Source organism: Silene latifolia, chromosome 11 (assembly GCF_048544455.1).
Source record: "Silene latifolia isolate original U9 population chromosome 11, ASM4854445v1, whole genome shotgun sequence".
Classification (NCBI taxonomy): domain Eukaryota; kingdom Viridiplantae; phylum Streptophyta; class Magnoliopsida; order Caryophyllales; family Caryophyllaceae; genus Silene; species Silene latifolia.
In genome coordinates this window covers 36,264,637-36,280,830 of record NC_133536.1, presented here as the reverse complement: position 1 = coordinate 36,280,830, position 16,194 = coordinate 36,264,637, and the positions used below count along the sequence as shown (strand labels likewise).

The 16,194-nt window shown below is 37.1% G+C and overlaps 1 protein-coding gene across 1 annotated transcript in view; it reads right to left on the bottom strand.

Moving 5' to 3' along the window:
* Positions 1 to 15,780, bottom strand: part of LOC141613239 (uncharacterized) — a 42,485-nt gene extending 26,705 nt beyond the window's left edge. The window contains exons 1-2 of the mRNA XM_074431980.1: positions 15,505 to 15,780; positions 14,919 to 15,228 (exon numbers count right to left, since the gene is read on the bottom strand). Coding sequence (XP_074288081.1) covers positions 14,919 to 15,228; positions 15,505 to 15,780 — 586 coding nt within the window. The remainder of the gene's footprint in view (positions 1 to 14,918; positions 15,229 to 15,504) is intronic.
* Positions 15,781 to 16,194: the final 414 nt, after the last annotated feature.

The window sequence follows — 16,194 nt, the reverse complement described above, 5'->3', positions numbered from 1 at the left end:
CGGACGGTTGTACAAAGGAATGGTCTTCCTAAGATAATTTGGGTCCGGGTGTCCTCATCTATATCCAAAACAATGAAATCTCTTTGGGATGTAAAGCTTGCCTATTTTCACAGGCACATCCTCCAAGACACCTAAGGGTCTCCTAACGAGATCTATCACCATCTCGTAGGGTAATGTTAGTCACTTTGAAATGACTCATCTTGATTTCTTGCGGACGGGAAGGGGCATGACACGACACGGCATCTAAATCACAGAGGGCCTTATCAATAACCATATTGCCTATGACACAGGTAATAGAAAAGCTGCCCGGGTCTTTCATTTTTGGAGGGGCCTTATTTAACAGCAGGTTACTAGACTCTTCCATAAATGAAATCGTCTCAAATTCACTCAAATTTCTCTTACGCATCACAATATCTTTCATAAACTTAGCGTAAGTGGGTACCTGAGTAACAAGTTCAGAAAAAGGGACAGTTACCTGAAGGTTCTTCACGATGTCCACAAACTTACCGTATTGTTGCTCGATCCTTGCGTCCTTCAGACGACTTGGGAAGGGTACCCTGGTGGCGATGAGCGGTCCCGCAACATTTCCTTTACCCTTATCAATGCGTGACGTCTCCACAGCAGGGGAAGATGACACGGTGGCGGTATTAGATACTGAATTAGGATTTCCGCCACTTAATGCACTGGATCGAGTACTTTGATCGCTCGATCGACCATGTTCTTCACTCGATCGAGTGATTTCTTCAGCTGAGTTCCTCGATCGAGTAGTACTATCGCTCGATCGACCAACTTGGAATTCTGCGCTTCTCGATCGACCGCCATTGTCACTCGATCGAGTGACTGGATGATTAGAACCGCTCGATCGAGTAGATGAGTTGCTCGATCAGTGGTTCTTTGCACACGCAGCAAGTATTTCTGCAAAAACTCGTCTAGATCATCATCCGAGTCACCATTAGCTGCCAAAACCTCGTCTTCTTCATGAGGAGGGTCATTTTGAAAGTTCATTGCACCGTTGGATCGCAAATTGGAAGAAACTTGGCTTGATCCGTCGCGTGTGTCAACTGCGCGACTTGTTCTTTCAATTCTGATATAACAGTTTCAGATTTCTGTGACATACTCATCATAATGGATTTAAACTCGGCAATTTCTTCTCTTGCAGTGGGAGAGACCGGTTGTGGTACTGGCGTAGAAGGGGCAGAGACGCTCTTTATCTCTTCATAAAGCTGAGAAAAAGGAACCCCTTGCTTGTACTTCTTGTAAGCAAGAGCACGCTCTATACTTGCTACACATTCGTAAAGGTCATATCCTTCCTCGCCACATCTACCACATGGCTCTGTATGCTCTGTAATCGTAGGCATATTGTCAACCAACTTTAGAAGCAACAGCTAATCTGCAAAACTGATCAAAACTTTGCAGAAAATGAGATCAGCCTCAAGGAATAAATTCCTTGAGACAAAAGACAAACTTAATTAAAGCAACAAAATTGCGCCACCTCCCAACAACGGCGCAAAAATTTGACACGTCGTCGCGTACTGTCAAAAATAACCAAGCGGCTCTAACTAATATAGCTAGGGAAGTCGGGTCGAATCCACAGAGAGGTAGGAAATTGTCTGCTAAAACTAGGTTCGCCAAGGTAACCAATTTGGGGGTTTATAAAATGTGATTTCTAAACTAAGAGAATAAGGAAAAGAGAAATAAAAGGAAGGAGTTTAACAGATAAAAGAGAATAGCTAAGACAAGCGGTTCACCATAATCATCTGGTCGAGTAATCTAGGTCCCGGATCAATGCGATGACGGTCTAAGGGGTAGCGAACGTCACCTTTCGGTCCTTAATTCACCCTAAAGTGTAAACAGTTTAACTTTCGCCCTCGCTGCAATACTCTATTGTTCGCTACTAGTCTGCCTCTTCCAACCTTTCGGTCCAGGTCAAGGTCCACTAAGAATAAGGGTCTAATTGCGTCGACTCAATTAGGCAATTACAATTATTTGTAGCATTTAAACAACAAAGACGTGTGATCTTGGTATTAACCTAGTAAATCGATTACTCTCCCTTCAAATTATGGATCCCCTATAGTCTTAGCATAGGGAAATTAGTTACTCATAATCGTCGGATTAACAATTACAATAACCAAATAATTAAAACTAAGCATGATGAATAAACTATTAAGAGACTGATTGAACAATTATAAAGCAAGGAGAAAAAGGATTTAAAGCAGTAAATACGATTAAGAAATAAATTAGATTGATAATACCGAATCCGAGTGACAAATGTAGAGAATAGAAATCCAAAGAACAGTGACAGAAGTAGCAGTCGAAATGTACGTAGTGAAGAGATAGGAGTAACGTGATGTTCTCCTCGGTCTTATCTTTGCAAAATCGTCTTAAACCTAATCTATGGACTGATTACAAAAGCCCATAAAAGATTAGGCGGAAATAAACCAAAAGCACACGAAAACCCCTCGATCGAGTAGAAAGATCACTCGATCGAACGCCAAATCACTCGATCGAGTTAGAACAACCTCTCGATCGAGCACTGCTTGCAGAACTCCCTTGATCGACTCCTTAAACTGGTCGATCGACCAATCTTGAGTGTGTAAAGCATTCGATCGAGCAGCAAACCACTCGATCGAGCTATATAAGCATGTTAGGACTTTGAAATGCTTTCCAAACTCAACTCACGCGTCTTCCAATTGTTAGATTTCCAAGCTTCAGCTTCTTCTTTCCATGAATGCGTGCAATTGGGACAGTTAAGGCTCGAATTAGCTCCTCTTTGGTCAATTCCTGCAAATTACAATAAACGGACCAAAGTAGAATATTCGGGGGCATTTGTAGCCAGATGCTACATAAAAAGCACAGAAATGCGTGTAAAAATGAGGTGAAAACCTTATATAAAAGACACGCATCACTAATCAAGCCTTTTTATTTCGGATTTTCATGGCTCTAAGCCTTGTATTGAGTTGTGACTTAAATATTCTCATGTAAGTCATATGTTCATTACTTTCTAGAAGTAATCAACTTGAATCAAACAATTTCTTTTGTAAGTTATAAGCTCTTTACTTTGTTAAAAAGTAGCATGAATTCATCATTTTTAACAAGTGACGAATTTAACCTCCTAGGTTTTGAAGAAACAATGTCTTACACAAAACGTCTCATGTAGCCAAGAAAGACCAGTTTCTTGCGACATAACATTCTCTGTGGCATTCATTGTGGCTCTTGAATAATTTCTCCCATTCTGTCTTCTAGAAATAAACTTGTATTTTAGAAAGACAGCTTCACGAGCCGCAAACCCGTCGTACTCGTGATAATTGAAAAGGGAAAAATGAGCATTTGTTTCTTGTGAAAACTTACAAACATGGTACCCTCACCATTTCATATCTCATATGATTCGATTTAGTGGAAAAAATAATTTAGACAAAAATGATAAAATCCCCAAAAGGATCAAGTAACTCAAAGTAACTTGATCGAAGTCCAAACCATATCGAATAGCGTTTGATTTCTTATCCAACCACACATTATCCCATAATGCGTGCTAAGAGAGATTAACTTGTGATACTATATCACATTTCTTTTGGCTTATATCAAAGTCTTCACTTTGATAATCCCATCACGACTAAATCGTGATTCCTTGAACTCTTTGAAATTCATCAAAGATTTACCTTATTAAGTGAACATATTAGCGTCAACTTAAATCGTTGGTAAAAGAAAATGATCAACCTATTATGGATCAATGATTTATAACCTCGATCTCCTTTTCAACCAAAAGGCACGAGACATCTTGCTTTGAATACAAGATACGCATATACCATTAACAATCTAATGGTTTCAAGAGTACTCGATAACTCTTTGCGTTCTTCATTCCAAAATTTAAGGTTTAATCTTGGGTTACCAATTTGAGTCTTGCATCATCTTCATGATATATTATTCTAGTTTGGTTTAGAATATTATCACCTTGATAATGGGCTAGCCATACATCAAACTGTGGTGTATAGGGTCACAAAAGTGAAACCTCTTTTGTTTCTTAACAAGTTTGTATTCTAATTTAGAGTTTATGTACTTAATAGTCACAATTAAGTACAACTCCAAACCCGAAAACTAGATTTAGTACACAATGACTATCTCTCGACTTCGTTGTTGCTAGTCGTCATATTCTAATCATCCTATGTATCAAACATAATGATGAAAACCTCCACTGGTTTCTAATATTGACGAAGTGGTACTAGCAAAATTTATGTTTAATCAAATAAACATTTAAAGAAGAAGGTCCCATTAGATGTCTTACAACTAACTTGTTGATTCTTCAATAATTTGGGGTAGTTTCCTTTCTAGTGTCCAACATTTAAGACAGTGGAAACTTTATCGGTCGGGATTGATAGGTTTAGTATAGCTATTCTCAACAACTTTACTTTTAACATTACCTTGTATCAATTCCATTATTATCTTTACTTCTTGAACCTCGTCCTCATCTTAACGGTTTAAGAAAATGCTCCCACTCATTTCAATGAGTCTTTGCTTTGAGAAGCAAAATTGAATTCATGAAGATTACTCTTCATTTGTTCGTTTTAGTCTTAAAACTTTCATTGAAGTGGTTGCGTTATTTTGGTCAATTACGAATTCTGACAAATATAATTACCAAAATATTTTATCGCTTCAAGGTACTTAATTCAATTAAGTATATGAATAACAATCCATTGTAAGTAGATGTGTTAGTCAAGAATCAAAAACCTGTTTGATAATGAATAACTTTAATCTATACTCTTTACAAGAGATCCTTAGCAATGGTTCTTTTGAGGTTTTAGAAGCAAATTCATATTTGTCTTTAGTTACGATGTTTTAATGGAGATTTGAAAAATCGAAATGATATCGTATATGAATTGTGGTAAAGAAATAGAACAATATGATAACGGAATAGTGGAAAACTTAGCATTTATCGTTTTTATAATACTTGTAAATAATTTAACAAGTAAAGCATTTATATAGTGACCTCTACCCAACTATTATAAATGATTCCAAGATCCAAATTCATATTAACTTGGGCACGGTAGGGCCGATTCATCCCTTATCAATATAACTCGGTGGATTAACTCCTTAATCGATTCTACTTTTAGAACTCTTGGTCGATAAAATTACATTAACATTTATCTTTAGCCCGGAACACATGCGACTACGGTCACGAATACTTCCGTTGAGCTCAATCCAAATTTCGAATAAATGTGTCCATGAATCCAAATCCACATCAACTTGGGCACGGTAGGGCCGATTCATCCCTTATCAACATGAATTCGGTGGATAGACATTTATCATCCACTTCCCCTACGTAACAAGGTTTGTACCCCGGTAGGGCCGAGTGCACTCCCTCGCGAAATAGATTTTCATGGTTTCTACTATTTGGTAAGGCTATGTCTCAATTGTTTATTTTAGCGAGAGGTCATGTCAATTTATCATCTATCACGTTTTAAGTGAACTAAAGCGGTGAACTATGATAATTATAATTGACACGGTCGATATACTCGATTAAAAGATGATGCATGTTTTAGTTATGGCGATTTAGCGATGCATGCGACATATAAATAAAATGCAAAGCATAAATTAAATCCTAGTATGGCCTTCCTAAAATAGAAAAACTATTTAACTATTACAAATTCGGAAACCAACTCCATTGGTCCCTTGAACTTCGGTTGTGGCACGCATCTCGAGGTAACACCGTCTTTATGTATCGCCATCTTGAAGAAATCCGTCTTTGGGAACTCCGAAATGAATAAAATTACATAATAAATTACATAATTTGGTATTATACATTTGTAACTTTAATAAAATAAATCTATTAAATTACAAGACGGTGATACGAGATCACAATAAAATTACAACCGAATTGATATTCCCATACATTTCGGGTAATACCAATTAAAAACTAAGGCCATACTAAGTAAAATTTACATAATTCAAAATTACATAAAATAAAATTATTACAATCATAAATAAAATGCAGCATTATAATATGTATGAACATGCCCAATTTTATGCTAAATCGCCTTTAAGGAGCCAATATCTTATATTACACGGTTTTTACGGATTTGCGTGATTCAACATTTTATAATCACAAAAATTACATAAATTCATATTTATGCATAAGTTAATTACCCTAACCTCTTAGGACTCAAATTTAGTCTTCACTAATAGTTTGACCATAATTAACTCATATTACTAAAATTTGTTCATAAATGGACTTAAAATTATAATAAAAATAAGCTATAAACTTCAAATAAAACACAAAAATATCAAATAAATTTAAAATTTGAAATTTAAACTCATGAACATTCTGGAAAAATACCATGACACTCATAATGTTCAAAAACTTAGGTTAAAAATTTCGAATTTTATCCGGAAAAACAATGTTGCGGTTTATCGGTTTTAACTAAAATAATCATAAAAACATGTGAAAAATTATATACATCAACTTTTCAATTTTAGATCTGAAAAAGATAATAAAATGCAATATATAATGTTTTTCCTTAGTCATAGAGTATGTTTTATCAATATTTCACTAATAAAGTCACTATTCATGCTATTTTCTTCAAAAATCCATAAATCATGCAAAAAGACTTCACTATAGCCTATTATTTTACACACATCTTGTAAAATTTCATGTGACAACATACTAAATTTATATGACCAGATTCGAAATTTATCTCATATTAACCTATTTTTCACCTAAATCCGAATTTAATAATGAAAAATCCATTTTTCGAGCATAAGAAGTCCAAAAATTATGAAAATTTACAGGTCATCTCAAAATAATATATGTGACAACATTTCCAAAAATCACTGGAAAATTCGAAGTTTAGCTAATTTTAGTCCGAAAATGACATTTTTACTCATAAAATCATATTTTAATGCCATTATTTTATAGTATGAACAATAAAAATCCGTAAATCAACCAAAATATCCTAAAAACATTTTAGGAACAGAAATTTTAACATGCATGATGATTTTCGTGATATATCATAATAACACAAATTTATGAGTTTTATATGTTAATCGTATAACTCGGAAAAACAATAACCGATTTGCATGCAAACAACCTTGTGCTCTTGATACCGCTTGTTGGAAATCTAGATCTCTTTACTAACATATTCATATATGTTTTATGTTAATTTAATCATAAAATTAATTTGTGATCTTATGCATGCAAACAATAATAAAATTAGAGAAGAAATCGAATTCTCACCATATGAATTTCGGTCATCATATGGGCACCAACAAGATCTCCTTCTTGTTAGTTCTTGAGCTTTCCAATAATGGATGAACATTCAAAAATCCCAAAGTAGAGATTCTCCTCTTGATTGCACCCAAGACTATCCCATATCTCTACTAAACAATATGTGCTAGATATTTATTTAATAGTATACCTTAAAATTGATTACTAATACTCATATATTACATTAATAATTTTAGTAATCTTTTATGAACAATTTGGATCAAAAATCTCATGTTTTGATGAAGATAAAGAGAGAAAAAGAATAATGCATGAACTTGCATGTGGTAATGAATGAATGAAAATAAGAGAACTCATATTCTCAAATAAGAGGAGGAGGAGCAAGGTTGGAGGAGACAAAATGCCAAGGATGGCATCTTTTATTTATGCTTTTTCACTTCTCCAAATTGTAGGCATATAAGTCTACTTAGTGTAGGTGTGTAAGCTAGTATAGGTTAGCCATGATTAGGTCATTTTATCTCATAAAATAATTCACCCACTAACACCTTCCACCTCCATTATTTCGGTCCATATACATAAAATGGACTACCATTTTATTTTGTCAATTTGTCATTTGTCACACAATATGTCACATGTAGTATGATACATGTTATTAATTAATTAAATTCATATTTATCACATAAACATCATTTTATAAATTAATTAAATTACATTCAACAAATTGACTAGTGATACTTGATCACATAAATAAAATGGGTCATTTGATTATAATTCACAATACCTTGTAATTATAATTAACCATTCATTTCTATCTCTATTGTTTCTCAAACAATAAATAATTTTAGTAACAAAGCATTTTATTACTAAAATAAATCTTATTTAATCCCATTACAATAAGATATTTATTCTCTCTCACAAATCGAATTGTTCAATTTTAAGGAATTGATCAACTTGCATCGTCATACAATTAATCAACTTTATAGATAAGGGCATCATCCTTTAGGTGTGACCTTAAGGGATCAACTGACCACCACCGTCCCACACGATAACGTCAAACTCTAGCAAGCCAATCGTTACCGATTAATGTTGATCAGTTGACTATATAATTGAATCATCCCTTACGTATTCTTTATATGAGATTTAATAATGATATTTAAATCATGTGATCGCACTATTGTTGAGGACACATTTCCCAACATTGTCCCTCTCAACCTTTAGCCCACATGGCAAGTTAGGCAATCCTCATGGATATGCCACTTATCAGGAAACTCTTCTTGACTATTATCCTTCCAGTGTTCCCAATGATGAGGATGAGGTGCTCAAATGGGTGAATGCTCAAAGTCAGATGCCCAAGCCAGTTGCTGAAAGAGTAAATGTTCAAGCATGGGCCGATGATTACGAGTCTAGATCTAAGATCGAGTCAAAGTCTGGGTCCGAGTCCGAGTCTTAGGCTTTCTTTCCCCAATTGTTCTAGTATCTTTCTCCACTTCCATTTCTAGTGACAACCTGGGGCTGTCCCACGAGTCACATGTCTCTTCGAGTCTATGTTTAAAACATTTATTATTCATTTCAATAAAAATACACTTTTCAATCCACATATTCTATCCTATCTCTTCCATTATCCTTTTCCTGTGACAACAAGAATTGGTTTTTTTTAAATGAACAAACAACAACAACGCATGTCAGTCGATGTGAGTGCACTTAGATGATGTTCCATTCCAAGTTGTAGAGGACTTGAAACTCCGTGTTCTTTTCTTACCTATTCCATGTCTGGCAATAGAAGCCTCACACTAACCCCAGTTTAGGACGAGCCTATCTCAAGAGATTCTAGGACGAATCCAGACCATCTCCCTTGTTGACGATTCATGACGGAAGGCAAGCCTATTCCACACAATAAACAACCCATGTTTACTAAAGACCAACCCATTTCACACCAAAGGTGCTAGTCTGACCCAAATCCATGGTAGCAAGAAAATCCAAGACGATACGAGCCATGATCAAAGACAAAGGCTCAATCAAGAGAAACTGGTCAATATCCAAGGCAGCAGTTATGCCCGTAATCCAAGACAAAAGAGTCAAAAGAAGAAGGCTCAGTCAAGCAAGCCATGTCAATATCCAAAGTCAAAGTTATCTTCAAAAACCTGAATCAAGAATCCGAGCAAAAAGCCGAGATATATTCTAGACCAAGAATCTGAGTCTGAATTAAGAACAAGCCTAAAACCAAATACGGAATACTGCTGAATTATATACAGAATCAAGACATCGATGAAGATGGTCAGCTAGCACCCTCACTTAGCCTTTCACATATCACACACCCTAATTCCTTCTCGAGACCGTTATAGAGAGATAGTTGGGAATTTTGAGAATCCTCTCAAGCTCGTCAAGTATACCCATCCTTTAGGGCCAAGACATGGAAACTTAATCCAACATCAATTAACCTACCTTTGTGTGCTCAGGCTACATCAAGCCAAGAGACTCTATTTCCAAGCCACATTACAAGCCATAATCTCATCAAGCCTTAACTCCACAAAATCAAGCTCCAGAGAGTTGCTCATCAAAGCCTCTTATTTCCGAGCTCCACATTCCAAATATCCAATCAAGTTTCACCTTAACCCAGATACGGAGTCTTCAGATACTTTGCTACCTAGAACGGGATATACCCAATATCCTTAGGGTCCACTTTTTAAGTGCGCTCACACGACAAGGAAATTTTTACAAACTTAGTTATACCTCTTTGATCTATGATTAGAGAGAGTTACCTCAAATCGATTCTTCGAGTCACCAAAGGAATATGCTCTCGTGACCCATACACTTTAAGGTCCTGATAACATAAGCATAGGCACACACCTGAACTACGATCTGGTTTGATTTCACCTTTTCAGGTGGATACGTAGGCAGTCCTTTCTTACACAAGAAGGATACAACCGCAACACCCAAATAAAATTAGCCAAACCTCAGAACTACGATCTGGTTTGATTTCACTTCACGTGGATACGTAGGCAGTCCTCATGGACACAACCATCCCAACTTTCAACCTCAATTATCAACCATCCCAATTTTAAACCTTCCAACCTCAATTAACATCCCTTCCACAACCAACACCTCTTTACTGGGGGCTCCTTTTTGTCGCCCAGTCTCCTTTTTCACCAAATTCCAGAGTCATCTTCTCATCCTAGGGGCTTCTTTTCCGAGATGCCACCCTTCTTTTATTCTCCTCTCTAATTTGAGTCTAGCTAGTGCTCGGTCCGGACGATGACAAAGGTCTTAGATCGATTCTCGAAGTTATTGTGCCTCAAGAGGAGTCTCTTTTATAGCAAACGATGTCAAAAGATGTCCAAGTAGACAGATGATCCATGGCTCATGCCTTGCCTTTTTATGTACCCATTGCAATTCTTCTACCCTTTGGAACTGATACGCGTTGTCACCCACACTTGGCTAGGGGTTGCGCATACGTAGGCAAAGTCTGTCAAGGTCATCCCCTGTGTCGCGTCAAATCTATGTTAGTGTCGCGTCAGTCAAACCTAAGTCTATCATCTTGAATCCTAGTGAGTCGATGTTGTGTCAAGTTCTGTGACTAAAGCTCATTGAATATGCATAACGCATTACAAACGACAAATTTATTTGAGCAAGTTTTAAGTAACTTTTATAAAGAGACAACTTTTGCAAAACCTATGTGTTTCCTCATGCGTATGTGTTATTTTTTCAATTAGATTACGTTCTTGTGTGGCCACTAACCATGCAGGTAAGTATCAAAAGCAGATTCAACCTCAAGACTTCGCTTGCATCAACGAGCGAATATTCTCTGACAGGTGTTTTGACACGCCTCAATTATGTTCCCCCAGCGAGAGTTCAGGACAGCCAATTGTTCCTCTCAACACATAGAGTTTGTCATCAATCTCAAGTTTTTACCGAAGTTTGTTTGAAAAACCAACCTAAGCAGATTCCCCAGCAGTTTCTACCAACATCCTGCTACCCTCGATATTATTGTTTCCTCACAGAGTTCGGCAGAGGTGTCGTTCTCCAGAAGTTCCCAAACTAGCGCTCCTTCCTTAGGTTCGTAAACCCAAAATTAGGATTCTTACCCCTAGATTCTTAGATCCCAAAATGGCTGCCTTTAGGTTCATAAACCTTTAAGCTCCCACACCAACATCCTTAGGTGTATAAACCCATAAATCCTTTTGGAGTTCTCATACCTCAGAAAGCTTAAGCGCGCACGTTTAAAACAAGAATTAGTAACCCAGTAGTTCCTAAACTTAACCATAGGATCCCCATTCCTCTTAGGTTCATAATCATTTAAGTTCCCATACCAGACGTCCTTTTAGGTTCGTACACCCAGGTTCATACGCCTAGCTCTTTAGGTTCCCAAAGTTCCTAGAGTTCATACACTTCTATCCTTAGGATCATAATCCTTTAGGATCACCTTTTCCATTTAGGATCATAATCCTTTAAGATCACCTTTTCCCTTTAGGATCATATTCCTTTAGGATCACCTTTTCCCTTTAGGATCACCTTTTCTTAGAGTTCCTATACCTAAACCTTGGTTACCCTTAGGTTGAACTTATATTTGGTCTCCTTCCCGTCGATGCGTTCCTTTAGGGTCCCACACCCTAGCACAATCCTTACATATCTTTTAGGTCTTAACCTTAGCTCCTACGCTTAACCTTAGCTCCTACGCTTAACCTTAGATCCTATGCACCTCCGGAAACATCTCGGGAAAGAAGTCTCAGGTATGATCTCTTTTTATGGCTGGCGAGCTTCCTTATGTAGACTAAATGACTTTAAACGACCCTTCCCGGAAGTCGACAGACTCTAAAATGTTCCCGACGACAGCTCCTTGGCTCAGACCCCTTGAACCGCCTCGCGTCGCCATAGTCGTCAGGTTGTAATCTTCGATTGACCTGATGTCTATACTTTGACTTTCGCCTTGTCCAAGCCTCAGTCAAAGTGGCGGCTCTGTAGATACCTCATTTCTGCACCTCCCACAAACCACCCGGTAATGATTGGGCCGCATGTTTGGTACACGGAACGATTTATGACAATTCGTAAGTTTATCGTCAAGTGATAGCTCAAACACTTGTGTCTACCTCATAGTTGTCATCTAGGTGTCATTACGGTTGTTTTGGCAGTAAATAGAGTACATTTGGAGTCCAGGTCAAAAACGGTCTTCATTTCCTAAAACCGTCAAATCCCGAGTCAAAGCAATGTGCTTGTCTACCTAAGGGTAGGATGTCATAAAATGTCATGATTATATCTCATTTTGAGTCCCATGTCACTTCATTAAGCTAAACTTAAAGTTTACATTACAAAATGTGCATTTCATTTAGTCAAAATGATAACCCCGCCTTTAGGCCAGTTTTACGAGGTGATAACGACTTTGTTGGGTCAGGCCTATTTGAAAGAAAGTTCTAGATCTTTCTTTTAGCTTTCCAACGCCACCGAAATCACCTAATTCCGAGTCTTGTAGAGAAAGTTATGCCTAAAATACGAAAGGCTGTCAAATGCGCTTTCTTGCGCAGGAGGAAACCGCTGGGGAAAGGACGCAGCAAGTGCTGCGCCTCTTACAAGGACCGCAGCACCTGCTGCGCCTTTTCTCCAGGCTTTCTTTTTGTCCAAGTCTCCGTGTTTAACTTAAGTCGGTTGTTTCCGGATCTTTCTCTCCTTTCCTAAACCCTAATTCCGTGATTAGTATAAATAGGAGCATTTGTTCCTCATATTTCTCACGCGAGTGTCCGCCCTTCTCTTCTCCCTTTGCATTCTAAGACCACGCTCTTGCTTTTTGGCGTCTACGTGCTTGAACTTTCGACCATGTAAGCTCGGATCCTTCTGACTATCAGCCTCGTTTTGCATGACCGACCAATTTGACCAACTCCACATCAATCAACTTAATCAATCTTGTTTAATTTTCTCTTAGAGGGCACTTTCGTCGTACATTCGAGTCGAGCATCACTAAACTTTAACATAGTCAATCTCGTTTCGTCAAACATGTAAGTCTGAGGGTGTAAATCCCATATTTTATTATTGTACTTTATTTTTGTAATCATTATTGTAAGGTTTACGTCGAAAACACATTCAAAACCGATTTATAAAACCTTGTTTCAAACCCTTTTTACGGATTAACAGTTGACAAACGTCAAAAAAGGACGCAGCAAATGCTGCGCCTCTTCAAAGGGACGCAACACCTGCTGCGCCTCTTCCTGAGGCTGCCGCAGTTCCTGCATCCTTTCTTCTTCCTTCGTCTTTTGTTCGTCTGTTTGTTTTGTTTTATCTTTGTTTGTTTATGTTTCATTGACACGATAATTCTAGTATAATATCTTTAATATATAATTCGTTATTAATTAATTCATCTTTTAAATCCCGACTTAAATACCTTATATCTCATATTTGTGGGTTTTCGTCATTAAAATCAATTCGGGTTTTTTAGAGGTTTGATTTATCAATATTGAGTCTCTGAAATTCATTCATTGATATATTTTCGTCTGTTTATTATCATTGCCATCAATAGTTTAGCATTAATAACCTTTTTATTAATTCGTTCTAATTAATTTTATCCATGTTTTATTGTTTTTATGACCCAATCATATGTGAATAATATGTTAAATCACTTATATCCGAGTCAAATGTCCATAATCGATCCTTAAATAACCTATGAATATTAACAATTTGCTATTCCGGCTTCACAGCCAGAACTGAACTCAGGAACAGACGCAGCGTTTGCTGCGCCTCTTCCAAAGGACGCAGCTCTGATGCGCCTGTTCCGGGTTGAGTTCTATCTCTGAACTCCCGTTTCTGCCTTGACCTAGTTTATTAATTACGTATTAATTAACTATTACTTGTAATATCGCTGATAATCTGTTCGTTAATTTTGTTTTCCTTTTCTTTTCTCAAACCATCCGTTTTAAATGTATTTTCGACGTAAATCAATTAATCAATTGTAATTATTGTAATTTTAATTATTGCATTTATTTATTTATCGTATTGTATGATTATTTACTTGCTCTCACATAAAATTAATTCTAAATCATGTTTCGACCTAATAAGTGCTAAATTAATTGTTAACCGACTTAGTTAATTCTCACATGCTAGGATTAATCTAATGGATGTTGCATTGCATGCATATAACCGACAACATATCGAGTATAGATGATTTTCCCTAATCATTAGTAGAGGCCGCTATCGAGGCGGGCGGGATTAGGTGTTCGATCAAAAGATCTTCCTAATACGTACCCTCACCCCTTACTCCAGATCTCTGTGAACATCCGTGTTCATTGGCATCCACGAGAGTCATTTTAGACATAGAATACTAAGGGTAACGAGTTCTTGGTGTTCATGTCACTACTTTGTGTCTTGACATGGCACGAGGTATTCGAACGGTTTCCAATTTTCCATAATAAATTGGTGGCGACTCCACAAATGTAAAAGCTTGCTCGCTTTCTACCCGAGCGACCCCCGTGGGCCCGCGTCCGCACATAGATATATAAATCCCAATTCTCCTGAACATTCTGAGAAAATTCTGGGGCTCTACACCACATATTAAAGAATTTAAATGCTCTTTTATTCACACCCCCTTGGGTTCCAGCAGTCACCAAACAAGGGCAGTGATCAAATTCTCCTTCAGGATTAAATTGTGCATAGTATTCACTCCATTCGGTGCATCACCATTGATTCCCCAAAGCTCTATCAATCCTACTAAAAACCCTAGTCTCACTTGGTTGTTTATTATTCCAGGTAAAGATGGCTCCATAAGATTTGATATCCTGCAAGTCACATTCATCAGCAGTGTCCTGGAAGGGAAGCATTTCCTGATCCTTAACAATTCCTCCTATTCTTTCATTAGCATACATAACATTATTGAAATCACCCAAAACGATCCAAGGCTCTTGAACTTGTATTCTGATCAGGTCATTCCACAAAGGTACCCCTTCGACAACTTTATTAAAACCATAAACGAAAGTAGCATAGAAACTTCTATTATTTATTCTCTCCTTCACCTTAACATGGATAATTTGGTCAGTCATCTGAATAATGTCCACATACACTATTTTAGGCTGCCAGAGAAGCCAAATTCTCCCACCAGGGTGACAGGAAATATTAGTAACATAGTCCCAATTATAACAAACATTATCAGCTACTTTATTTTGAGACTGGGCTTTGACTCTAGTCTCCAGGAGTCCAAACAAGAAAATGTCATGTTGGTGGAGAAACCACTTCACATCCTTTTGCTTATTCTAGCTGTTTAGACCCCTTACATTCCATGCACCAAAATTAATCATTAGGAGTGAGAGCTACCTCACCTCCCCCCTCCCTTCTTTATCAACCATTTCAGCACAGCCTGACATCTCTTTATTATAATCAACCAAAAAATTCCCCTCCTTACTTCCAAGCAACCTAGATTCATGCCTAGTAATTCTGGTTAGAATCCTAGCTGGAGTGAAAATAGAAGTAGGACGGGTTGGCGTTGGGGTGACCAAGGGAGCAACAGGAATAACTAGAGGTGCATCTGGTGTGTTGCCCCATGTATTACCCCCTGTATCTCCTTTTTGGCCACCTAACACTGGGAATTCAGTCATATCAACATTAACCACCTCCACAGTTTTAGCCTTAGGAACTCAAGCTTGCTTTGGTTTAGGTTTAACAAGCAGGTTTCACATAAAATTGTTAATTTTTTTTATTTTTCAAAAAATCATACGGAGTTACATACGTATGTAAAAAAAACTGATTTTAGAATGTCATACGTATGATTTAGTATGTTATACGTATATGTGTTCGTATAGTTGTTGATATATAATGAGATTTTTTATTTTGGTGCTATTTATTTTAGGAAAAATTACAAATAACCGGCATGTATTTACATATTTTCACAAATTATCACCACGTATTTACATTTTTACAGATAACACTCAACCTTTCATGTATTCCCCAGTCACCACCGTATATTTTTCCAAAACTCATTTTTCTTATTTTCCGACTCATTAAGTAACAAT